The 27,786-nt window shown below is 32.3% G+C and overlaps 1 protein-coding gene across 3 annotated transcripts in view; it reads left to right on the forward strand.

The window, feature by feature from the left end:
• LOC145259044 (uncharacterized) overlaps positions 1-27,786 on the forward strand; it is a 78,891-nt gene that overhangs the window by 21,089 nt on the left and 30,016 nt on the right. For all 3 annotated transcript variants that reach the window (XM_080116674.1, XM_080116684.1, XM_080116678.1), the window contains exons 2-11: positions 569-877; positions 4,172-4,371; positions 7,362-7,445; positions 9,433-9,566; positions 10,518-10,606; positions 14,335-14,540; positions 21,236-21,400; positions 24,764-24,969; positions 25,553-25,690; positions 27,270-27,439. In XM_080116674.1, the coding sequence (XP_079972800.1) occupies positions 631-877; positions 4,172-4,371; positions 7,362-7,445; positions 9,433-9,566; positions 10,518-10,606; positions 14,335-14,540; positions 21,236-21,400; positions 24,764-24,969; positions 25,553-25,690; positions 27,270-27,439 (1,639 nt within the window). In that variant the 5' untranslated portion in view covers positions 569-630. The remainder of the gene's footprint in view (positions 1-568; positions 878-4,171; positions 4,372-7,361; positions 7,446-9,432; positions 9,567-10,517; positions 10,607-14,334; positions 14,541-21,235; positions 21,401-24,763; positions 24,970-25,552; positions 25,691-27,269; positions 27,440-27,786) is intronic.

Consider the following 27,786-nt stretch of genomic DNA (forward strand, 5'->3'; position numbering starts at 1 on the left):
TGTTAAATTTTAACAATAGGTATTAGAAATTGAGAAATATACCTCAAATTTCAGTTTTTTGGAAGTATCTGAAAGGATTTTTGGTGAGCTTAATTTGAGCGCAACCTCTCATTTAAAAGTTCAAATATTTCAGATTTGCATTAAATTTGATCAATAGTCATTAGACACTAATTAATGAAGAATCTCTGAATTTAAATTTAAGATTCGTTAAGTCTTAAATTTCACATATATTCTAGAATAAAAATCATTTAATGGATTTTGATCAAAATTAGAATAAGGATTCTAGATATAGAGCTTAGTATCATTCCAACTTAGATTTTTATCTTTGTAAGCTGACATAAACATGCTGTTCTGTTCAAGTTTAATATAATAATTGATACACAGAAGATATAATCGACTTATGATATTGGGAGAAAAGCTAACGAATGGAAAAAACAAAGTCAATCTTTATTTTTGTATAATTTAAAAAGAAGCCTAAATAATGTTGATTAAAAAGAAATTTGGGGGTCATTTTCAAATGTTCATTTTGTATTGATTTTAGGAAATATTTGTTCATGTTTACTTGCAGATGAATCAATTCAGCCCAGATTGAATCTGCCGAACTCTTGGACTTGAATACATGAAGAGGATATGGAGGAAGAGAGAGTGAAGAAAGGTGCTAAGGGGAAACCCAGCACGTCGTTGTCCTACTCTGGAAGTGAGTCTGAAAGTGAAGAGATGAAGATGGCTGTTGACTCCAAGAATGAAGATAAATCCTCAACAGCCGAAAACACTGCTAAAGATGATGGGCAAGAGGACATGGAGGAAGAAGAGGAAGAGGAGGAGGAAGAAGAAGAATCAGATGAAGAAGAGGAAGATGATGATGAGGAGGAGGAAGGTAAAGCCCTAGACTCTAGTGTGCAAAATTGTGTATTTAGGTAGAATAAAGTGTCAAGTATTATTAGAATATTGTAAAAATAGTTTTATTGATTTTTCTCAGGCTGCTTTTATTTATTAATTTTTTTTTAGATTTAAAATGGCTACATTTTAATGAAACCAGGGGTAGGAATTGCAAGTTGAGAAATCTTGTGAAAGTCTGGGTTTTTTAAACACAATTGGAGATCAGCTTTTTCCCAGTTGATTCCATACTTTTAAAATCAGAGTAAAAATAATTATTACAGTAGTCGAAGTTAATTATTTTCTTTCTTTTTTTTAAATATATATATATATATATATATATATAATTTACGATTTTTAGCAACTAACAGCATATCATAACCATTACCAGGCTGTTTTTTTTTTTTTTTTTTTTTTTTTTTTAATCTTGGTAGTTCGAATTGAGGTGTCTTCCTTTGCGGAGTATGACAGATCCACATACACTATTCTTGCTTGTTCATAAAATTTGATTTTTTTAGTTAAAAAAAAAAATTTGATTAATTTACATAATTTTTGGAGTATCATATTTTCATTCCATGACGGGTACACACATCATAAAAGTTTTTTTTGTATTTTTGTTTTTTAATTAGGTTAAATTCTGGACTTTTTCACTAGATGTCAGCTAAAAAGTAACTGACTTTTGACCTCTGCATAAAATTAATGTAGAGTCCATTACATTATATCGTATGTATGTAGTAAGTACAATGCAGTTTGTTATAGTTTCTTTTGTAGCTTAATAATTGTGTCTCAAGTTGACATTGGAGACCCATATTTGTTGACTATTTTTTAAATGTTGAATTCATTTTTTCTAAGCTATTTATGAAAGCTTTGCATCATTTATAAAGTTTGGCATTGCTGTGAACCCACTTTTGATTCTGTTGCATAAGAAATATGAAAATCATTTAGTTACATACCATGTTGTTTTTGAGGTTGGATCTTGTTTCCAATCAAAGTAAGGTTGATCATCTATGTTTGGAGAAAAAAAAAGTCAAAACAAGAACCCAGCACAACATTGACTCCTTTCGAGGCATTTTTTTAACTATACAGTCGGTGCTTATAAAAGCCAGAGGTCATTCAAGGATAATGGTTAATGAGTGTCAGGTGAGACAACACCCTAATGGTTGGTGATGGTGGGAATTGTGTAGAAATTAAGAAAATGGCTCAACAAGAACTTGTTTACATTTGACTTGAAATGATCATGTTATAGGCAACGAGAAAGCAGCTCTGCAGTATTGTGTTCCACAAACAAACACTTATGCAGGAAAAAAGTTTTGTTCATGGAATTTTCATTTAGTTTTAGGCACAGATAGAGAGTAGGGGAAATTCCTAATAGTAGTTGTAGCTATGTGAGTGTTTGTTGTGGATGTTTGGGGGTGGGGGCATAGAGTCCAGTCTATCTGAACTTAAGCATTAGAAACTAGAAAAATAAAGTTTCTTTGGGGTAATGTCAAATTATATGATAAACTGTTGGCATAAGTTATATATATATATATATATATATATATATATATATATATATATATATATACTAGTAAAAGTACCTGTCATTGACTGGGTTCAAAAACAGCCTACAGAAAATGGACTCTTGATTTATGAAAGTATGATAGGTTATGAAAAGGAAGGGTTGTAAAGAGATAGCTTCGAATTTGGGGGGTATCAAAACCAAAGCAAAATATGATGAAAGTAAAAATAAAATAGATAAACCCCATCATTTATTATACCATACCTGTTCACACTGAAACACTTATCACAATATTCTGTGGATCTATATTAAAAAAACCTTTTTAAACTTTGTGACATATTTCCATTCTATGGAAGTCAGGCGCGAACAAACACTCCATAATTTTATTATACCATATTTCTTCAAACTGAAACATAATTATCAAAGTATACTTACACAAATAGATATGAAAAGTATTTATTAAAGTGTGTGCCTATTTCCATTCTATGGAGGCCAGGCGTGAATGCAGACCCCACAATTTTATTATACCATCCCTATTTAAGTTAAAACGTACTTATCAAAGTATTCTTATGTACATCTATATCAAAAACACTTGTAAACGTTTTTAATTTTTAAAATTTTTATTTCCATACTTTGTGGACCAGGCACGTACGCAGATCCCCAAATTTTAATGAATCATCATTATGCCAGATCAAACATACACATTCCTGTGTCTCGATACATCTTCTATCATTATATGTGATCAGTTTTCTATAATAGTCAACCATATAGGAGCTTATTCGTGACCAGACACACACAGACGTTCAGCTTTATATTATAGATATATATATGTATATATATAATTTTCAGAATGTGAGAGATGATATAATTATTTCCACAGTCAAGCAACGCTACAGCTCACAAGAGCCATGACAGCCAACAAACTGGAAGTCCAAGACTCGAGTTTCGCTCTCATTTGCCATACTCTAATTTTGTTGTGGTTTGTTTGATCTGTGTTAATAGACTTTCTTGTGTGTGACATGGTTACTCAAGTGGCAGAGTACTCACCTTGCATGCAAGAGACTCTAGTTTTGAATTTCAAGTTTGGATGTGTTCAACTGATGAACCTAAATGAGAGCGAAACTTGGGTCTAGGATTTCAAGTTTGTTGGCCATCATGGCTCTTGTGAGCTGCGACATTGCGTGTGTGTGTGTGTGTAGTATTTGCATATGTTTATCTATTTGTATGTACAGAATTCACTCCTAAATTAATTGGTCATTATGAATTTTGGAACACAAGCGTAAAGGGTGGTAATCTGGGTTATATTTAGTTTTATGCACAGGGAGGTAGAAGTCTTTGTGAGAATTTAAATACCTTCAATTTTGTAAAATTTTAACAGTATCTATTACACATCAATTAATAAATATCCCCCTAGTTTTAGTTTCTTTGAAGTATTTTAGCAGGTTTTAGAGGGAATGACCTATGCATAACCTCCCATTAGAAAATTCAAATATTTCAGATTTGCATTGAATTTGATTAGACACCAATGAAGCAAGATCACCTGAATTATAAATTCTTAAAACTCCTTAATCTTAAATTTTAGACATTTTATAAAGTCAAACTCATTTAATGGGCTTTGACCAGAATAATGATTCTAGACATAAGGTTTAGTATCATTATATTTTGGTTTTAATCTTTTAATGAGATGTTCAAGGAATTAATTTATCTGTATTGGCACTGATATTCTAGTTTGTTGTATGAAAATGGTTTGTATGTTTAATTTTTGAAAGAAAGAAAATGTCTTTATCTTTTCAGAATCCGACGATGATGACGATGATATAGGTGTTAATAAAAAAAGAAGCAAGAAAATAGCAATACTGGAGTCTGAGTCCAGTGATGATGGTGAAGGAGATGATTGTCCTATTTGTTTAAATCGCTTAAAATATCAGGATATTGGAACTCCCGAAGCTTGTGATCATAATTTTTGTTTAGATTGTATTCAGCTGTGGGCACGGGTAAGTTGAAGGCAACAACAAACCAATTAAAAATAAATGCTTTATTTTCTTTTTGTTTTTATCATAAATTTGCTAACAGTTGTAATAATCTATCATTATAATAAAGAATGATGTTTTAATATATATATATATATATATTATAATTTTATTATAACTTTCGACTGAACAGATTCAACATAGATTCTACAGTCCCTCGGGCTAGCAAACTTTTGAAACTATGGTACTGTGACTTTACTTACTATTTGTCTACCATTGAGCATTTAAATCCAGAAAACTTGAAGTCTTTATCTAAACATTTCTGCTACGATTGCTGATGTTATCGAAAGTTGTTCTGAGTTCGAATATGCCATTGAACTAAAATCTGTTTATGACAAGCCTCCCAATGTTTTCCACGCAAGATATCTACTTTCAACACGTGGACAATGGAACAATGCGTCAATAGATCAGTACCTTTAGGCTTTGAATCATCTTGCCACTGAATGTTGCTTCAAAGATGTTACTGCTGCTACGTACAGGGATGAATCTCTATGATGCCTTTATATGTGGCCTACAGTCTTCTGTAATACATGCCAGGCTTCTCGAAAATGATATGTTGGATCTTAAGGAGGCTACTCAATGTGCTAGGGCATTAGAACAAGCTCATTTTCGTGTAGAGTCATACATTTTCAAACTGGACCTGCTGCCACTGCTTCTCCAACTCAAAATGATTCTACCAATGCTGTCACTGCTGCTATGACTAAAAATGTACTCCCTGACTCTCATATGGAGTTTGATTCTGTACTGTCTATTGCCTTTCTTACTCACAGCAGATGCTACAATTGTAGAAGGAAACGTCATCTTAAAAGGATGATCGTCGCCATTGTCCCACTCTCAATAAAATATGCTGAAATTTTGGCAAACTCAGTCATTTTGCCAAAGTTCTACAAGACTAACACCTTCACATAGCCTGTGCTAACGGTATTGATAATTCTCCTGTTACTAAAATGGCAAAATTAAAAGGTATAACCACTTACCGTCCTTATAAACACAGGCAATTCCTATAATTTTATTAATGATAGTATCGTTAAAACCTTGAACCTGTCTACTCGAAAACTCGACTCTGTAATTTCTATGGCATCATCTGCCCTTTCCCTCAAACTATCTGAATATTGTACTGAGAATATTACATTCAATGGTTTTGAGTATAAAGACATTGACTTCACGATACTCCCTAATTCATGCACGGAATACCCTTTTTAAAAATGCACCATAGTATTACTATTTGTTTTGGTAGGTCGCAGGATAGTCTAACATAAATAAGTATTACTATTTGTTTTGGTAGGTCGCAGGATAGTCTAACATAAATAAGTATTACTATCTGTTTTGGTAGGTCGCAGGATAGTCTAACATAAATAAGTATTACTATTTCTTTTGGTAGGTCGCAGGATAGTCTAACATAAATAAGTATTACTATTTGTTTTGGTAGGTTGCAGGATAGTCTAACATAAATAAGTATTACTATTTGTTTTGGTAGGTCGCAGGATAGTCTAACATAAATAAGTATTACTATTTGTTTTGGTAGGTCGCAGGATAGTCTAACATAAATAAGTATTACTATTTCTTTTGGTAGGTCGCAGAATAGTTTAACATAAATAAGTATTACTATTTCTTTTGGTAGGTCGCAGGATAGTCTAAAAATCTGTGCTGTTACTAAAATCAGTTGTGCTCCTGTTATTCAGAAATTTTACCCCTAATTGCAAACCTATTGCTATTACCATGCTAAGGATGCTCAGTTTATTGGGAAAGAAACTCTTTAATTACTTGAGAATGATATAATTGAACCAACCTCCATGGCAAAAATAAAGAAAAAGCAAATGACAAGATCACGTGAGAGGAGATATGCAAATAAAGAGAAAGTCACTTTAATAAGAAAGCTACTATAAGAAAATTAACACACGCACAACATGTGTGTATGTGTATGTATATATATATATATATATATATATATATATATATATATATGTATATAAAGGGGAATTATGCAAATTAAAAATTACATGGCTTAAATTTTGGTTTGTATATTTTAACATGTAGTCAACCACAAGGGAACTGGAGCTATATAGGCAATTCCTCAAGCCAGAAACAAAACTCAACTGTCAAGCTGACAGCACTTCTGACGCATGCTGAATGTAAGCGATATGTCAATGTAAGCATTGTTAAGAAGCCGAGAGATCGAATTGTTCTTACCCAATGATCAATGCCTTAAAAGCTAGTGACAGTTGGCGATTTCCTTATATCTTACCCAAGAAGGAGAGCATATCATCATCAACTGATAAACAGTTTTGTTGTATCACAACTCTTCAGTGCAACTAGACAAGCAAATGCTTTCATCTGAGATCAAAACTCTTGAACTAACAATCAGTGCTAATCCTTACGCTATCATCCGACACCTACTAAATGTAAGCAGAATTTCAATGAAGCTCAATGTAAATATTTTGTATCTGAGAACTTGAATTGTTTTTGCATTATATATTTCTGTGGAAATATACTTTATTTCCTTATAATATATACCAATCCTTATTTAAGAAGCTTAATGTAATTACAGAGGAGTATAACAAATGAATGGCAAGTCTATATTCCAAAGTTAATGATATTGACCATCTTACAATTTATTTCTTTAATTCAGTTGATATTTACAATTCTTGACAGTATCTGTTTCGTAGCACAAAATCAATTACTTAATTATTATATCAATCAGTGAATCTATTTTGCCCTTAACTCATCAGAAGAAATAGCAACAATCAATCCATCAAAAGGAAATAAAGTGCGTTTTGACATGATTAAAAATCTGAAAATTGGAAAAGAAGCTGTAAATACCGTATAATATGTTTACAGCTTCTTTAAATACTCATTTTTATATTTTATTTATTTTTAAATTATTGTGAAAACAGTAATTTTAAAAAACTGTTTTATAATTGTAAATTTCAAATTTATTTTACTTTTTATTTCAGAATGTTAATACATGTCCGGTAGATCGGCGTGAATTTCAACTCATTTTGGCTCGACATGCGAAAGAAGATGAAATTTTTAAAAGGGTATGATAATCTGTATGTTTTTAAATCTTCAAACAGATATAAGAATGTTTATACAATTGTTGAAAACTATCATAATGTAACTAATATTATTTTTTCATATATGTGACAAATGGAATTTTACTTTTTTATAATAATATACATCAAGGCTTTTTATAAAAATTTATTTTTTTATTGTTTTATAAAATAAAATTTGATCTTTTATTATAGTGATGAAGTAAATTCTATCAAGCTGCAACTAATAGTAATTAAATTGATGACTAGAAATTGCACTGCATCACAAAATCTAAGAATTTGTGATCTTTGGAAAATCTATGATAAATAGTGTGGTAAACAATGGGCATTTAACAATTCCTCCACTATTCAACCACCGTAAAATTGTACAACAATGGACAAGGCTAAAATTGTTTACCTTGGATGCCACAAACCAATCTTTCCGTAACTTTCCATACTAGATAATATAATCATCATCCATTCCTGTGTTCTGGCTACCATAAAAAAAAAAAAAAAACTAGTAACTCTGTGGACCAGATCTTTTCCTTGTTATGGAAATAAATGTTCTGTTAAGTTGGTTCCTGTTCTCTATATAAAAAAAAAAAAAAAAAACAGGCTCCTTTAGTCTTGGACAGACTAGGGATACCCACGAAAGGTTGCCTGCGTGTGAAATTTTTGTGGCAGGAGGTGCGCAATTTTCACCACACCTCTCCTGAGACGACATTGTTAAATACCAGTGGCAAGTGAAGTACAGGACAACTGGAAACAAATACCGAGATAAGTGGAGAGCACATAAAGCGCCTAGAATTCACAAATGGTCACCCATCTGATACTAACCAGGCTCAACATTGCTTAACTTCAGTGATCTGACGAGAACTGGTGTGTCAACGCGATTATCCCGTATACATGTATGCTGGTCTCTCTAAAACTATAATAAATGCCTTGCTTCCCTGAAAAATTGCCTTTGTTATAGCAATTTTCAATAATACTGGCAAAAGAACTGTCCTGTAAGATTATTGCTCCACGTGCTGAAATATTTAATTAATCAGTCTAGCAATAGTTTACTGCCAAAAATCCTAAACTTCTCTCTGACCAATAGTGTGGATTTAGGGCATCCTGTCCTACAGACATCCTAACAGTCCTCTCCAAATGTATACCACACTTTAGTTAGATGAAACTGGAGCGATGGGGCTAGATATCTCCAATGTCTTTGACAAGGTTTGGCGTGAAGTATGAAGGTCTCACAGAAATCAATTCATATGGTATTACTGGATAAATATTTGCTATCATCAAATATTTCTTAGCTAAAAGAATGTTCCAGGTAGTTTTCGATGCCTGTATATCCACACAACACATCAATTCAGGTGTACCCCAGGGATCGATACTTGGACCTATATTATTCCTGGTCTTCATAAATACATCTCTTATGCAGTTGCATCAAAGATAGGTGTGTTTTCCAATGACATCATGCTCTGTTTTCATTAGTAAAGCAAATTAAATGTCTATAAACGATGCAATGGCCGAATCCCTGGAAAGCAACCTCCAGTGTGTGAAGAATGGATGGTCATATTTCATGCTACCAAGACAAATCTTACTTTTAACAACTATAACAAACCTTTTTTCTTTTTTTTATTAATAATCTAATATTGAAATTAGTTTGTTTTAACATATTCAGGCAACATGGAATAAAATAAGTACATAGAAAATGCTACCAAATCTGCTAGGCTCTCCCTCTCTCTCTCTCTCTCTCTCTCTCTCTCTCTCTCTCTACTGGCGAGAAAATTTCTCGTTTGTCAGTATTCTATATGTATAAAGCCATCATCATTTATTATTAGTGGATGGAGTATTTTTGCCACAAGCCTTTCCATTTTGAACATAGTATAAAAAAATAAAATTCCGACTGACTAGGTGTCTACTGTGATACCTCGTCATAAATTATCGATTTTTGTTGAACAGAAAAATAAATCTTTTAATATACCTATTCACTTTTTTTCAGATTCCTGTTTCCGGAAAAAGTTTACAAAATGAAGATGATGATACTGATGTTAATGAAGATTTTACTTACTGTGAACTGTGTGGGCGGAGTGACAGAGAAGATAGACTTTTATTGTGTGATGGCTGTGATTTAGGGTTGGTAGCGAGCTCTTTCTTGATTCATGGTTTTATTTACAAGACTACTAACATGTTGTCATATTGTTTGTGAAATTAATAAAAATGTTTCCTTTTGTAAATTTTTGTTTTAATATTTTATTTTAAGTAACATTCATCATGTTTACTTAATATGAGAGCTGTGTAATGAAAGTGAACAAATTTATTGCTCTAATGAAATCATTATATACCATGCTCGGGTGCATTCCAATGCCTCCAAAGTGTATGTGTAGTACGCGGTAGTGATTGGACGGTTCTAATATTTTTCCTGATTTTAAAACAATTACCGATTCTGTTCTGTTGGATATCTAGGCTGTGTGTACCAAAAAATCATTTTGACAAAAATGTACACCTGGCGACAAATGTGAGAAGCAACAAAATTAATTATCAAATGTACCAAAAGGTCATTTCGATAAAAATCATCTTGCTTAATACCTAAGTTGTCTGTACCAAGAGATCATGTTGACAAAAGCGTGCATTTACAAGAACAATAAAATAATTATCAAATATATCAAGTCATTTGAATAAACATTTATAAACTTGACACAGGCAATTGAGTGAAGAAGCTACATCTTGATCAATTGTCAAAGAGAAACGTTAAAAGTATGATGTCTGAAAGATCATTTTTGACAAAAAGGTTACACAAGTGTAATCAAAGGCAGGTCAATCTAGTGAAATGACAATGGCCAAATAAAACCCTCTTGGAGTGTTGCTACAGTGACAATACCATCCCAAAAAAGGGTCTTTCAGGTGATCGCAAATGCTTATATAATAACAATTGAAAAGGATATCGTTGTTGGTTGAAAATTTTGATTCAAGAAGAATCAATCCGTAGGCACTGGCTGTTATTCTTATAGGAATACTATTTTTTGTAGTCATAAATAAGTATTGTATGTTTTAGTTATTATATTTAAATTTTTTTTTTTTTTTTAGATTTCATTGTGAATGCTTGGACCCACCACTTGACAGTGTTCCAGTTGAAGAATGGTTCTGTCCAGATTGTGCAGAAGCTAATACACAACGTAAACAAATCTCTTAACTCTTTTCTTTTTGTGATATTACATGCTTAGAAAAATATAGAATTTAATATATAATATAAAGTTTATTGGTCAGAAGATTACTTACTCTTTTTCATTTTTTAATTTGAAAATGGAAAAAAGAGTAACCATTGCATTTAATCAATTTTGTTGGACTCCTTTTTCTATCTTGAGTATATGTTACATATTGGAAATAATTGCAAGTTTGGCTAAAACTGACGAGGAAAATTTTGCAAACTGTACCCGTCCTAACATTGTCCTCTCACTAACTAGTAAAAGTGGGGGTACAAAGCGGCATTCAATGCTCCTGACCCACTTACAGTAGTCTGATCTAGTTAAATTTTGCATGCGCAATGATTTATATTTGTATGCGTTATGTGGCAAATTACAGCTCTGAACTAATTAAATTTTCTGATTTACGGTTGTTTGAACTGAGTCAAGTGTTGCATGTTGTGCAGTGATTCAGTTTTTGTATTTGAAAGGATGCACACTACAGATTTTTGATGAAATGAAAGAAATGCATGGCAATGATGTCCCATCATGTGACCTTGTAAAGTGTTGGCATCTGTAATTCAAACATGGCCTGGAATCTGTGGGAATAGCACCAGATCTGGCTCCCCCTCTTATTATTTTGAAAAATCAACACTTGACTATAAACCAAATGGCCCAAGAGATGAAGATTAGTACAGGGTATGTAGAAACTATGATTCATGACTATTGGCTTATGCATAAGATATCTGCCAGATAGATTCCCAAATTGCTATACCTTTCTAGAAGCAAGAACACATTGAGTGTTTGGGGATGAATTTGGAGATGTGCCAAAAAGATGAGTTAAAGTTTTTCAAAAGACTGATTACACAAGATGAAATCTGGGTCTATCATTATAATTCAGTGGCTAAAGCCCAGTCAATGCAATGAAAACACTTGGCTTCACCATCTTCCGCTGGCAACATTATGCTCACAGTCTCTTAGGACCAGGACAGCAGTAGTGATGATAGATTTTCTGGCAAAGTATATCACAATTACAAGAGTTTCACTTTTAAGGAAATTAAGAAAAACTATCAAACTCAAGAGGCTGAGCAAGATCACCAAAGTTCTTCTGCAAGACAATGCCCCCAGCTCACAGTGTACATGTTGCCAGATCAGAAGCATGGATGTGTGGTTATGAAATCCTTCTCCGTCCACTCTACTCTTTTCACCTTGCACTCTCTGACTTTCACTTTCTTTGCCATGAAAGTGTTTTTGAAAGGAAAGAGTTTCCCAGATAATGCAGCCTTGATTCCTAAAGTCATCTTGTGGTTAGAAGACCAGTCTGGGGTGTTCTATAAAAAAAAATGGTCTCTGAAGTGATATTAAATGATGAGAGAAACTAATAGTGGTTTCTATGTAGAGAAAGACTAATAACTGTGTCAAGTTTTGTTGCTCTACTACTACGAGAAGTGAATTGGGGGCATTATACAATTGAACATCCCTCATATATAGCAGTTGTGTTAGGAGTGTGATGCTATATAGAGGTGAATGCTACACCCACCTCCAGTTCCCTTTCTCACTTCAAGGAAACATAATTACAAAGCAATTATCACGTGAATATGCAATGTCTTGTTAAATCAGACCCAGCATATCAGATCTATCTGGTATCTTGTTGGCAAGACTGGATATACCAAAACTTGACAAACTCCTGATGATCAGTTGGCTTAGCCAGATTGAGAGGAGCAACTCTTGGTTAGAAAAGGCCGGAGAAGAGTTTGCCAACCCAAGAAAACAAGGATCTTAGGCAATGGAATTTGAACAGAATCAATTAAGATCGCTAAGCTTGGAAACAAATTGCAAACTGCCAGAAAATGTCAGACCCCTGATCAATTAAATTAAGACTATAAAATAGATGATGATGATATTTTTTAATTAATAGTTTTCTATTGAATTCTATTCTATCCTAGAGTGCTTGATAATGTGGACAAACACTTTCAAAATATCTTATTTTCTATCAACTATGAATGTTTTCCTATACATGAGCTCATCAGCAAATCTTTCACACATGACTTTTATATATATATCTTCCCTAATTATGTCATATATAGAAAAACAGAACCCCAGGATACGGCATTAAAAATTAGTAACAAAATACAGTACAGTATGTTATACACATGTATATAATCAAATAACATTATAAATAACACTGTTAGACAGGACAAACCAGGGGCTGGATAAACATCATATTCCGCATCGTAACCTGAAAAAAACGCATCCTAGGGCTATCGTATCTCGTGGTTCTACTGTATTAAAAATGAATAACAATATCACTACATTCGAATTTTTATACATCTTATTTTTTATTTTTTTCAACATGTCGAAAATTCTATTTTTTTATTTATTTTTTTTTATAGCAGCTGAGTATTTACATCAGTTATTAGTATGTCAATACTGAATGTATTCATTGTAAACTCTTGTAAACAGGAATTTATATTACTTAGAAAGAAAAAAAAACAGGCGTGTCATTCATCAAGCTGAAAAAATTGTAGAAAAAACACTGCATATTTTGATATGGCCATCATTTTGAATTTTCTATATTTTATATGCATGTCTCTAGTTATATCTGAATGACACTTTGTGTGTGTGAGTTCATTCTCTATGGACTCTGAAACTGCTAGGCTGATTTCTTTTTGAAATTTTACACAAATGTATTTTGTGTCTGGGAGTGTTCTTAGGTAGATGTTCTAGTGGAATGCCTCTGATAAGTATTACAAAAAATCCAATTAAATAAAGAACAATCTGATTTTAACCAAAGGTATTATACAGTCTAACATCACAATTGCATGTGAGAAGTTTTATCTGACAAGCAAAAGGGCTCAGTGTATTAAATCAACTGTAGATTTTTTGATAAGATAATGAATGTTTCTATTTAGAGCACAATTGAACCATAATACTTGACTTATACATTTTAAGCTTCAACTCAAGCCATTATATAAAAATAATTTTATAAAATCAAGAGTAGATTCTCTACAATGCAATGTGGACAAAATCACTGTGGTGGATCCCTGACTAGAGCAAGCAAGCAATCAATTTGAAAAGGGGGCAATTTCACCAATTTTGATGACCTTGAAATTATTTGAAGTGTGGAACATTTGCTGATCCTCATTCAATCCTGTGCAATAGCGGGTCTCCCTGCTAGTATATTATATTATTTATATATATTATATTTATTTTTATACATACATACATGTACAAACTTCGCTACACTTGCATGACAGTATTTCGATCTGTAGTTGTTAATAACTAAGATCTCCACAAGTGAAAATTTTTGTTTTATAGATATTCATATTGAAAATTGAAAAACAAAAAAAAAAGAAAATGAAAAACTTTGTTTAAAACTGAACGTCACATGATCCAATTTAAAATAATATTTAAACAAAGTTTCTATGTTTTCAGTGAAATAGTTAATAAATGATCTATTTTTAGCATTAATTTCCTAATCTTATTGCATCCTTATTTTCAGAGCTTGATCCATTTTTCTTTTGTTGTCTTCCTTACCATAACTGCATAGATTAGAATGATTTAATCAGTTCAGTTCTAGAATGACACTTTGTTAATTAATTTTACTTTTCTGGAAATTTTTAGTTTCTAAACTCGGAAAGGAAGCCGTTGTATTTGTATAAGTGATCATTTTGTGGCAGATGGTTTCTCATTTTTCCTTCTTGTTTTCCATATAACAATAGGATCAAGTCGGATGTTGAATGATCTCGATGATATGCAGTATTTATTGGAAGAGAACTCAATAGATGGTATTCCTTATCTCCGCCCCCGACGGAGGCAAATAGCTCGAACAAGAATCAGTGAACGAGTCCGTGCTCGAATTCAGGAATATCGTGAAGGCCTTGCCCGACTTGTATGTGATGATGAACCCAGAGCCTCTGATGAGGAGGTAAGTATTATATATTAGAAATAATGTTGACTATGCTTGTGTAGTATTCTTTAGATCAGAAAAACATGGGTATTTCTAATTATTTAATTCGTGCTAAATAAATTAGAACTTTATAAAAATAATAAAAATTACGGCAATTATTTTATATAAAGCATATGTGTGCGTGCGTGCGTGTGTGTGTGTTTGGATGATAAATCAAGGGTTGAAAAAATTTAAATGTTTTGACATGAGAATTCGAAAAAATTATGAATATTTTCCTACATGCCAGAAACTATTCTTTTTGTCATTTTAATTTCTATCTTTTTTTTATTTTTATTGAACTTAATTTTCCATTGTTCCTATTAATGATGAAATGATAAATATTTATCAATTTTAAACTTCCAATAAAACTAAAATCTATAAATCACTCCCCAACAAGTATATTTTTACGTTTGCGAAGATATATGCACGTGTGTGATTTTGAGGTAATCTGCCCTTTCCCCATCTATATATATCTAGCACCCCCACTAAGAAATTTTGAATAATTAAAATTGGTAATTGTATCTGAATCGAGGAAAAATATTAGAATTGTCCCATCAATAATTTATATATATATATATAAATGTGAAAGTTTTCTTTTTCATTTGTCAAAACTATATTTATATCAAAACACCTAAGGTTTATTTAATTCAAACACAATAAAATATTTTCAAATATTCTACAGATATATATATAGAGAAAATAAAAAGGAACAAACCGTATTATGTGTTCATCAACGTTTCGTCTTTATTTCGAGACTTTCTTTGGATGAATGAGATTAAGAAACAAAAAATACCAGTACAAAATATTTGAAAATGTTTCACGTGCACAGTGTGACGCAGTTTTATTTCAGAGAAACGGAAAAAAGACGTTGGAAATTCAAAAAGGAGGGGGAGGGCTGGCGCTGTTAAAGAGAAGGAAATTTTAGTGACGTCATATAGTCGTTAATGTAATTTTAAAACTATGAACGCAAGTTAATATTCTTATTGGGAAAAAGATATATCTGTTGAAATTCAAATATAAGTTTGTAACAGAAATGAAATGAGTGTTTTTTATGTAATTTATTGATTGAGATTATTTGTTAATTATTACAGGGGGTGTTTGAATGGTGTGAGAAAGTTAACCTGTGTCTACAGTTAAATAATGTTCTTTTAATAAAAGTTTACTTATTAATGGCGCTATGTTATAGAAACCTAGATGTTGTTTAATAGTGCTTGAAATTGGGATAAGCGCAGATTCAAGAAGTCTCCGGCGTGGTTTATTTGAAATAAATTTAACTACTTTTGCTTGTTTAAAGTCAAAAGTGTGGTTATGTTGCAATGAATGAGAGAATAATGCACTTAGAGAATTGCTATTTTTTATATCTCTTTTATGTTCATTGAGCCTTTTTTCCAATTTACACTGAGTTTCACCAACATATTTATGATGGCAATTATGGCAAGGAATAGTGTATATACCTCCATCGGAAACTGGTTTGTTATAGAGATGTTTCATAGTTTTTAATATATGTTTTATGGTTAGTGATGTGGTTTGTACGATAGGAATTTTTAGTTTGTTTAGTGTGTTATAGATTATTGTATTATTGGTGTGTGTAGGTAAAAGATGTCTGTTTATGAGAGAAAGGTCTGGTGTGTATGATTTTTTATTATTTATTCTGGAAAATATTTGTGTGGCTTTTCTCTTAGCATTCAATATGAAAGATGTCGGATATTGCAAGGTTTTCAAAATGTTTGTGAGGTATTTGAATTCTTCGTCAAGATATTCAGGACTGCAAATTCTGAAAGCACGTAAGAAGAAACCAATTATCATCCCTGTTTTTATTTTATTATTATGGTGTGAATAGAAATATAAACATATATATATATATATATATTAAGTGAAATTGTCTGTGTACATTTTCCTACCAAACTACTCTGTTGATTTTCAGTCTACAGACTTGAGATTTGACATAAGGGGTAATAAGATTTGGGAAACTTAATCTGTTTCAGCTACAAATTTGGCTGTCAAGGGGTTAAAGTTCAACGAATTTGACCATTGAAAACTCTACCAAACTCCTTCTCCAATTTTGGGTCTAAACACTTGAAATTTTATATGTAGGTTCTTTGGACATGGATCAAACTTTTTAAATTGATTTGAGCTCAAGACAAATGTTTAGAGGTCAAAATTAGAGTCAAAGTTTAAAAAAATTTGACCTTTCAGACAATTTTGGGTCTAAACATTTAAAATTTTACATAAAGTGTATTCAGACATAGAGCAAGCTTTTTAATCGGTTTTTGGCCGAAAATTTGGCTACCAAGGGGTCAAAGTTCAAAAGATTTGACCTTTGCGGTATCTAGCAAATTATTCAGCAAATTTTGGGTCTAAACATTTGAAATTTTACATAAAGGGTATTCTGACATGCAGCAAGCTTTTGGGCGAAAATTTGGCTGCCAAGAGGTCAAAGTTAAAAGAATTGACCTTTGTAGACTCTACCAAACTCCTCCGCCAATTTTGGGTCTAAACATTTGAAATTTTTGATTTGACAGGAGTCAAACTTTTTACTATATATATATATATGCAGATAAAGTTATGAACGGTGCATGAGGCCCAATCAAAGCTGGGCTGAACTTCTAGTACATTTATACAGATTGAAAAACTCTGTAAACACTCTTATAATATATATTATCATTCCACTAATAATAGGAGCAACTGGATTCATGAAAAAGAATTTCCAAAACTACCTGGCAAATATATACCCAGTAAATCAAGTGCAAGAAGGATTCAAACAATTGTGCTTAAAGGGACAGTTAAAATCTTAAAACAGATCTCTCAGATAGAATGTATGAGATAGCAGATTAGTGTCTGTCATCCAATAGGATGCTCCAACCTCAGCTAGAACAAAATATGTTTAAAGTAATGCCTCATTTGCATAATATGCAATTTGTATTTAAAAATTATTAAAATGAACTTAATATACTCGGTCATGAATATATGAGCAACTAAATAAAGGTTAACTAATTTGCATATTCTTGGGAAAACAAACTTAATTATTCATTGTTAATGGTTTCTTATTGGATGATTGGTTTCATTTAACTATTACATTCAGTTATATTTATGCATATTTTCAACATTCTACTTAATTGCGTAGCATTTAAGATAAGAGTTTGAGCACATGCACATGTGATTTTGTGATATTTTTCTCTCTACCAAACTCCTCTTTTAATTTTCTACAAACTTGAAACTAGGGTATTTGGACATGTAGAACAAATTTGATTTGATTTTTAGCCAGTAAAATAATTTCTAAGGTGTTAAAATTAAAAAAAAAATCTTGGCAGGAATAAATTGATTAAATCTGTTATTTGTGCACATGCACGAATATACAGTTATAGGTTAGTCACTAATTTTTACTGGTTTCTTATCCATCTATCGATAACGTAGATGTTAATGGTTTAAACTAGAGCGCTAAATGTTTTGGTTTAAATTCTAGCTAATGGCACCCAAGTGTTTTGTTTTTTTAACTTTTGAAATCATTACTATAATTAGTTACAATATAATAATCAATAGAGGATTGGCTCTATAGTAATAAAATATCTGTATAAATCAAAATATATTTAAGCATATTTTACGATTAGGCAATGCCAGGCGGCTTGCTAGTGTGTGTGTATATGTACACACACACACACACACACACACACATATATATATAATGTATGTTTACATTACAATGAAATCAATTTAAATTTATAATTATTTTCTGTAAATTTCTATATTTTACAGGGAATGACGTTCTTAATAGTACTAGTTAACCTAACTTCTTCCCAGCATCTTTGACCATCATAGTCTAATTTCACCGATCCACAACTAGGTTACACAATATTGTTAGTCAATCCTGATTTCATAGTCAATGACTGACTACATATTGGCTTATTATTGCTGTTAAGGTGCCTTCTGTTGTCGGCAACCAGAGTTTCAACTGCTCATAAACATGTTTGCACCAGCAAGGTACGAGAAGAGAGGAGCCGGCCTTATGGATGAGATTTCGCTCCGAGCACTGAGCTGAATTATCTTAGATGGCAAGTTATCAATGGAAAACAGTTGGTACTTGATCCATACAGGATGCAGCAAAGACAATTTATACAGATCACCTGTCCTCATTGTCTATATTTTGCAACCATGGAAAAGGGATAAATATTCCTCTGGTTAGTTGTTCGGATCACGCATCAACAGCACAATGACCTGCTTGAGATGGATACTGTACCAAATAATGTTTATTCAATGAACTTGCAATTTACTACTATATGCACATATCGTATTAAGCAACATTTACTTCAATTTAAAAATTTTTTTTTATTGCACTTTCATCCCAAACAAGGCACAGTGCCACTTTGATGTAGGTGACTACTATCTGGGACATAATTGCAGGGATACTATGTAGGGAGTTGAGCAGCAAGATGTCTGTGTACATTACACTTGAACTTCTGCATGTCAGTACAGTCATGGAAGCAGGAACCCGAAAGGGAATTCCAAAGTCTAGCAGTTCTGGGGAAGAAACTAGTGGCATCTAGAGATCTCTACTGTATAGGGATGGGATTTTGCTGCTAGTCGGGTTTGTCGGGAGTATTTATGTCAAGGGGTGTACAGGACTTCTAAAATAGGCAGAAGGATGCAACATTTCGTCGCTGGGAGAGAGGTTGAAGCCTAGTTGATAGTTTGGGACCTATTAGGTTAGTGACTCTCTTTTGAATCCTGTCCAGGAGTGAGATACTCGTAGCAGATGCACCAGCCCAAATGTGACAACAATACTCCATACATGGGTGAATTGTGACTTTGTAGAGGTACAGGATACTCTCAGGCGTAAGTAACTTTCTAGCATGGTAGAGAGAGCCCACCTTCCTCACAGCAGCCACAGCAATGCCCTCAATGTTTCAACTCCTGTTCCCTATGAATGCATTTGAATGAAGTACTTTCAGGTAATCTATCTTTAGTCATAGCTATTGGTGGTTGAGAAGCTTTCTTGTAATTAAGCTTAGTCTTGGCAGCATTGAATGCTCCCATCTATTTTTGTCCTCATTCAACCACAGATTGGAGGTTTTCCTCTAGGGTTTCCAGCAATGCCTTAGATATGTGCTCATTCGTTTCCCCCACGTGCCTATTATAGAACGTGGTGTCATTAGCAAATATACCTATCTTAGAGACAGTTTATGAATACCAAGAATAGTAAAGGTCCAAGGATTGACCCTTGATGTACACCCACATTTATTTCATATTGTTTTGATGTACAACCATCAAGGGAAACCTGGATTCTTCTTATTTAGGAAGAATTTATAAGTATTTGTCCAGTAATATCATAGGATCTGATTTTCCTGAGAAGACCATCGTGTCATACCCTGTCAAAAGCCTTAGATATATCTAGGGCTACTGCCCTACCTTCCCCTGCTTTGTCCAGTGCATCCAGTATATATGTTCAGAGATTACAGTTAGGATATCTGCAGTAGAAAAGGCTTGCCTAAATCTATATTATGGCCAGACAAGTTTAGCAACTGTTAGGTGATGGATTAGAGCTTGATTAATTATGGATTCAAATATTTTGGCAAAAAGGAGGAGGCTAATAGGGTGATAATTTAATGGCTCAGTCCTTTCACCAGAATTCTTGTAAACTGATACCAGAGAAGCAGTCAGGAAAGCAAGATTTGTTAAGGCATCTGTTGAAAAGTTTGGAGAGAACTGGAGCAACCTCAATGCAGCATTTAAAAAAAACTTTTTTTTAATAGTACAGCCGGGATGAGATCAGGTCTACATGCTTTTGAGACGTCTAGGTTTTTTATAATATCATGCGCTTGAGAAGGGGTGATTTTCAGATCATCTCGTATGGTTTCTGTCTGCAAAGGAAAAATCAGGGACTGAGTTGTTTACTGGGTCCAATATAGAGTTTGAGGCAAACCGACTGGCAAGCATGTTATCCTTCTCGCTTGTTATGCAAGCAACCTCATAATTGTTGGATCGTAGGGGAATTGTTCATTGCCCATTATTTACTAGTAGATTTTCTAGAAATCATGGGTTCCTAATTTCTGTGTTTCAATGCATTTTCTGGTGGTTTTGGTATATTCTCTCTTAGCTGTCGCTATTTCTTTCCTACAATTTCTTTTAACTTCTATAAACTTTTGTCTGTTTGTACTGGACTTAATGTCAGATAAATCTGCGGTATGTATGCTGCCTTTGAGCAATGGCAGCTGCACAAGTAGAAGTAAGCCATTGGGGAGGGTGGGGTTTGCTATAGAACTTCTGTGTGGGAAGATGTGCTTCAATTGCTGCTTTGAACCATTCAGTCGTCTTATTTGTCACTGTTCTGCAGGAAGAGAAAAGATGTTTCCCTATGGGGTATCTGTGATGAGATCCCTGATGGCTTTTCAATTATTAGCCATTAATTTGGCTATTTCTCTTACATGTATCCTTCTGTTTGCAAAAACAAGAAAAATAATAATGCTGTCAAGTTAACAAATTCATTAAAATTGACATCAACTTTTTGTGTATGTTTATTTATTTTATTATTTTTAAATTTTTGATAGTATTTTAAAAAGTATTTGGATTTTGCATATGTACATTCAATTGTTCTTCAAACTCTATCTTTTCTCTTGAGTCCATGAGATCGGTTTATTGTAACAGAAACAAAATAAAGTGTTTTTCTTTCTGTTTGTTAGGGAGAAGGTCCTTCTACGCGACTGAGTCGAACAAGAAGTCAAACTCGACAATCTGAAGCTAAAAGAAAACCACCACGTCGAAAGCAAACAAAGAAAGGTCGAGCAGGTAAACAGAAAGCGTACCCGAAAAAGAAACTGAGACGGCGCACAAAAGCACCAGGAAAGGTAACTGAAAATTAAATGTCCAGAAATGTGTGTTTTTAATGTTATATTGAAATACAGTTTTGATTGATTTCTTAAGTGTCTATCATCTACATGCATTTATTTATGAAGATCAGATGTTTTAATTTTTCTCCATCTCCTAAATACTATTCCAGTATCCAGTCTAATAATATCAAACCAGCAATGATAGGTGGGGAGAGGGGTCAGTTAGAAAAGCAGCCCAAAAGAACTGTTATAGACGCTAACATCAGAAGATGGAATGAAAAAAAAAACGATGCAAAAAAAGGGAAACTTATTAAATTTAGAATTTGTTCCTCTGCTTTATGTTGAAGAAAATCTCGATTATTAATTGGAATAAATTACTTGAATCCATTTTGAAGGTGAGGATATGTTCCATGAAACCGTCAAATTTGTTCATTAAATGTAATAGGTTTTGTCTCGGATTATCTGCATAGTTCAGTGTTTATAAGAGTGCACCAACGTATTTCAAGTGAAAACATATATTTACCTGTCATGTTGAAATTAGTATTAATTACTGTTAAGTTTTGAGACATTGTGTTGAACAAAGATGGCGGCGTAGTTCAAATCAATAACCAAGATGGCGATCAAGAATTAAATGCGGTCCGTCGCGTAGTTAACCTCTTAAGTTCTGAGATATTATGTTGAACAAAGATGGCGGCGTAGTTCAGATCAGTAACCAAGATGGCGGCGAAGAATTAAATGTGGTCCGTGACGTAGCAAATAGCTAACTGATTGAATCCAAAATTTGACGATTTTTATAATAATTTTGCGACGTTTTGATTGGTTGTTTAGCACAGCCGTTGGTTATAAAAATGATTGGCGAATCCATTCGTCTCATACCTCCCATCACAAGTCAAAAACATTTTATGATCCAATAGAAAAATGATTACAAGTAAAAATGAAAATTGTTGAGTTTTAACATTTGTTTTAATAGTAAAGAGTTTGCAAGATCGAGGAGAAGGTGACTACAATTGATAATTTTGACTAAATTATTTGTACCACCATCTCTAATTCAGATATCTGCGACCGTATTTGTGGCTGATTTTTTTTTTATTTAAAATACTTGTCTATTGGATCATTTCTTTCAATTTTTGGAATTTATGCTAATTTCGGCACAACATGTATGTAATGTTTTCACCTGAAATGCATTGGTTCACCAATATAAACAAGCACCCATAGTTTTTTTCTTTTTTATGGATTAAAAAGTAGAAGAAATGTTTTCTTAAGAATAGTGTGTTCACGTTTTCTACCAATAATTTTTTTTCTAAATTAGTTTTAGCTGAAGACACAAGCAAATGATATGGATAAATATTTAATTGTCTTTTATTTCTAAAATTTATTGACTAGTCTTTATATTACTAGGTACAATTTCAATTAAATAGAAAAATAACAAATATTTTTTATTGATTTATGCTGATAAAATATGTGAATTATTATTTGATGTTTACATAAAATCAGTGAAAATAGGACCAACTTAAATGTGAGGTTGATTGAGATTGTCTGACTGACTTCCTCATCTTGGTTTTTATCGTTACAACGTTTCGGCCGTTTTGCCCTCCGGCCTTCATCAGGTGTTTTGTATCGAACAGAGTCAGTCCGACAATCTCAATCAATGAAAACACCTCATCTCAAAAATACAGACAATTAAATGTGAGGGTCGTTCTAAAAGTAAAGCCTCCTCTTTTTTTTTTTTTTTTAACTCAAAAAGTTGTAGAGCTATGAAAGGGGGAGTACTACCATAAAAATGAGTGGCCTTTTGTGCTCCAGAATTTATTTTTCTACAAAGTCACCTTGATTCTCAATGCACTTTTGCCAGGAAATCAATGACACATCTCTGCTTCTGACACACGTCACCAACACGAGTTGCTTTCTTATTGTCTCACACCGTCAATATCTGCAACATAGAGATGAAACTTTCAGGTCATGAATGCATAAGTTTGGTCATCAAAGAATGCAATTTGCAATACCTTCTAATACATTTAGGTGGAAAAAATAGGAGGCATTACTTTTGGAACGTTCTTCGTAGCTTCAATAAGATGACTTCTAATAAATTTTACATAAAGAAAAGCATTATTAATGATCACTAGGTGTGTTTTATCTGACAAGTGACTCGTACAAATTTGCTAAAATTGTTTTTAAACACAAACCTATGATTAGGTAAGAAAAAAGGAGTAGGCAGAGTACATATTTCTAAAGCAGTAGTTTTTACAATATCAGCATCTGAGCTGAGTCTAAAAGATTATTTTTTTAACTGCATATGTATTTTATAAATTTGAAGAAAAACATTGCATGGATATATCTTTTTAAATTAAGTGATCCCTCTTTTTTTTCTTTTGATAACCTGCAAAAAAATTAGGCATAAAGGGTATTCAGCATTAGTTCCAAGCAAGTTATTTTTGTTGAAAAACATTTTTAGTGTTTTTTTATTTGTCAATAAAACCAATATATAAATATATTCGTCATAGTTATTCTCATAGTAGTTATAAATTGGTAGATGCTTGGTAAAGATGAAAATTGACATAGCCATGTACCAACATTACTTAAAGAATGAGTTTAAACGTGTAAGATTAATTAGTTTACAAATATCATAACAGATGTTAGCTGTGACCTGTAAAAATTCCATGGATTGTTTCTGTTAAGTGTTGAGACATTATCTTGAACAGAGATGGCGGTGAAGATTTAGTGTCGTTCCGATCTTGAGTGCTTAGTAATTCCCAGTAACAAAGATGGCGGCGAAGAATCAAATGCAGGTTCGTAACAAAGACGACGGTGAACTGATTGAATCCAAAATTCGACAATTTTTATAGTAACTTTGGAGGCTTTTCATTGGTTATAAACTTGTTATAAAAACGATCGTTGAAATCATTGGTGTCATACCCCCCATTAGGAGTCAAAACCATTTAACAGTTTCTAATTCTAAATTTATAGTGATCCAACATTATTCTGAAATCATATTCAATCAGAAAAAGCTGAATAGTTGTAAAAATTAGGTATGAATAATAAAGACTTCGGGAAAAGATAAACTATGTTAAATAAACACTTATCCTTTCAAACTCCCTAACGGGTGATGGGTTCCTTCTACTTGCACTTCTTCATACCAAAGTCTCCTTACTTTCCTTTTCCCATATTTTAGAGTGCCTTTTCTGTTTCTTCTTTCAGTCATTTTTCAATTCTGTATCCTCTTGCTTCCTTTTCATACCAAGTATTGTGCAATAGGAACAGACTAATGAGTTATTGTAGGATTGAGAATCCGTGCTAACTGTAATTGTGTTGTCGTGCCACCAGTTTATCCATTAACTCTGTGAACGATTGTTATTTAATGATGCTTTTTGCCTTTATTTTCAGGCACAAATTTTTGATAAATTACGAAATGCAAACGCTAGCAAGTCTCCTAAGTCTCGTCTGGCTGGTAAACTAGGCTTAACAAAAGCACGTGCATCCCTGCGGAAATCTGACAGAGTTACTGCTGCCCAAATTGTGAAAGAAGATCTATATGGTTCCAAACCATTGACAATTACAGGGGGAAGGCATGATCTCGATCCTTTTCCAGAGTAAGAAATGATTTTTATTTTATTTTGAATATATATATATATATATATATTCATAATTTGTGCAGTTGGATTACTTTTAATTGAATTCAATATTTACTAACTCATGAATTTATTTTTTTAAGTATAAAGAAGAAAAAAATATTTTATCTTTTTAATAAAATATGCAGTAAAGTTTAGTGACTTTTATATTACTAGTTTTATTTATTTTATTTCCACTAATTCTCTCTAATTTGGTGCTATCAGATGAGGTTGTCTGAAAATACTGGTTTCTTGACCTAAAATGCACCAAACCTTGATGCTATCGTTTTTTTTTCTTTTCCTTTACAAAACTTAATTATGTTCTGCAAAGTTAAAAACTAAAAGTTTTTCTTTACAAAACAACCAAACCAAACTCCATGAATAAATATTTGAAGATCTAAAGAACTTTAAGCATAAAACCGTTTTCCAAAATTACTGGATTCAGCATTAAATACACCCAAAAGAGGTTGATATGGCGTTAAAAAAAAAACGGCCTCCCAGTGACATTAATATTTAAAATATTAATATTATTTCTTCTTTTTTTTTTTTTTATTATTATTATTAGTGATGATTCTTACAATCGATCTGACGAACCGCAGGCCAGTACATCCGTGTTCTCTGCAGCAGCAGCCAAACGGGCTTCAAAATATTCTGCCTCTGCATTGCTTTCCAGGCAGCCTGTAGCACGACCTCTACTATGCAAGTAAGTATCAATTCTTTTTTTTTTTTCTATAAAATGTATTTTCAATAATCAAGTACTGTGGAGATTATGTGCAATCTTGAATGATAACTTTTTTTTTATTTTTATTTTTTTTTCAGTAAAATTATACTTTTTTGCCCTCGATATTGTCAACAGGAAATAAAATTAAGATAAACAAAATACAAATATTTTAGGCTTTAGAGTGGTAGTTGTTTCATGTTTGATTTTTGAGCATTTAGCATTCATTCATCTGTCCATAAAAATTCCAGAAATTATTTCTTTACTATTGAATAACGAATATGGATTCTTATTTAGAATTTGTACTTAATTAAAAAAAAAAAAACTACAGAAAATTATTTTTATGATGTATGTACCCATCATAGATCAAAGATGCCATATTCCAAAAATTACATAAATTGATCAAGTAATTTTTATTTTTTAATCAAAATTTACGATTTTTAATGATATGAAATTGTTAGCATTACAAAGTTGAAGTTACAAGTTTGAATTATTGTATATTTATCTGCCCTTGTATTTTTTTTTATTTATTTATTTTTTTTTTTTCAATATGGTTTTTACTTATAAAATTTGATTTTCTTAATAAAAAATCTGACATCTTTGTTTATTGATGGGTATGTAGATCAGGGATTTTTCTGCAATTTAGTTTTTTTTTTTTAAAGGGTTTAATTTTAAATAAGTACCACAAGTTTAACTAAAATAAATGGATGCTGTGTAAAGACTCATAAAGGCGTGATATGTCGCAAAACAAAACCACTAAACCAATCGTATAGTTTACTGTAGTTAAATTTGTATGTCATTGTTATTGGAGGTTGTGTTAAGGTTGATAAAATATGAAAACTAATGGTAAACATTTTCTTTAAAAATGTTTACATTTAAGAACAAATTCCATATTTTTTTTTAATATACAGAACTACATCTGTTTTTTTCTTCCAGCATGGAATTTTTTTAATGTTTTAAAATGTTTTATAGCAGAGTATTCAATGTTTTGTTTGTAGATATTGGCCTGTGAAGAAAATAGCAAATTACAGAAAACAATTTGCTGCTCTTTTATTGTTCATTTCTACCTGGCATTTTATTTTTTGAAAATTTGAAGCACATATACACACACATGCATGACCTGAAAAGAAATTGGAATCTTAGTAAGATCTCCATCATTCCAGTGAAAACGAATTTCAAAAACTACCTAGCAAATATACCTGGTAAACCAAGTGCAGGAGAAATTCAAACAGTTGCCCTTAAAAGGACAGTTAGAATCTTAAAAAAAAAAACCCAAAAAAACTCTGTTGGAATGTATAGATAGCAGATGAATGTTTGGCATCCAATAGGATGCTCTATTCCCAGCTAAAACAAATAAGAAAATGGGGAGGGGGATATATATATATATAAGAAGGGGGTAAGAGATGCAGTTTTCTGCAATTTTTAATTTTTCTTAAAGACCAATTCCTGATTACAAGTGAAGCATATCTGGCATACTATATGCACTTGTACACAGTATTTTATTTCAGATGAGTTTTAAAGTGAAATATCATTGCATTGTTATTTTTTTATTTTTTTTTGTCAGATTACCAGAGGATAGTCCAAGTAGTAACTTTTTCTCTGGTCACTGCAGCAATTCTGGTGGCAGCAATACAGCCAGCAGCAGTGGAGGAGGATTAGATTTACTTGGATCCATTATGATGGATCAAAACATGCTTAATCTGGAAAGTAAAGATGTCAAAATAAATAGAGATGGTGAGGATCTTTAGTTTTAAATTATTCTATTTTGGTCTTTTTTCTTTTTTTTATCTTTATATTTTGTGATCTCATAAATTATAGGTTTAACAATTTGTATATTAATATTAGCTTTTGCAGTCCATCCTCATTTTGTGTGATTTTTGCCTAAATTTGCCCATTAATTCATTCAGCTAGTAATTTCTGAATTCTTTTTAGATATTTCCAAATACTTCATTTTTATATTTTTGTCCTTTGATGTTTTACAAGTTGAAGTAAGCAGTTTTGTGCCAATAGGCTAAAAATGCTAGATTTAACTTGAAAAAAAAAAAAAAAATGCTCTTTTCTTTCGCTAAGTGTATACACTT

The sequence above is a fragment of the Euprymna scolopes genome, chromosome 3, assembly GCF_053919585.1.
Source record: "Euprymna scolopes isolate OS-2025 chromosome 3, ASM5391958v1, whole genome shotgun sequence".
NCBI classification, from domain to species: Eukaryota; Metazoa; Mollusca; class Cephalopoda; order Sepiida; family Sepiolidae; genus Euprymna; species Euprymna scolopes.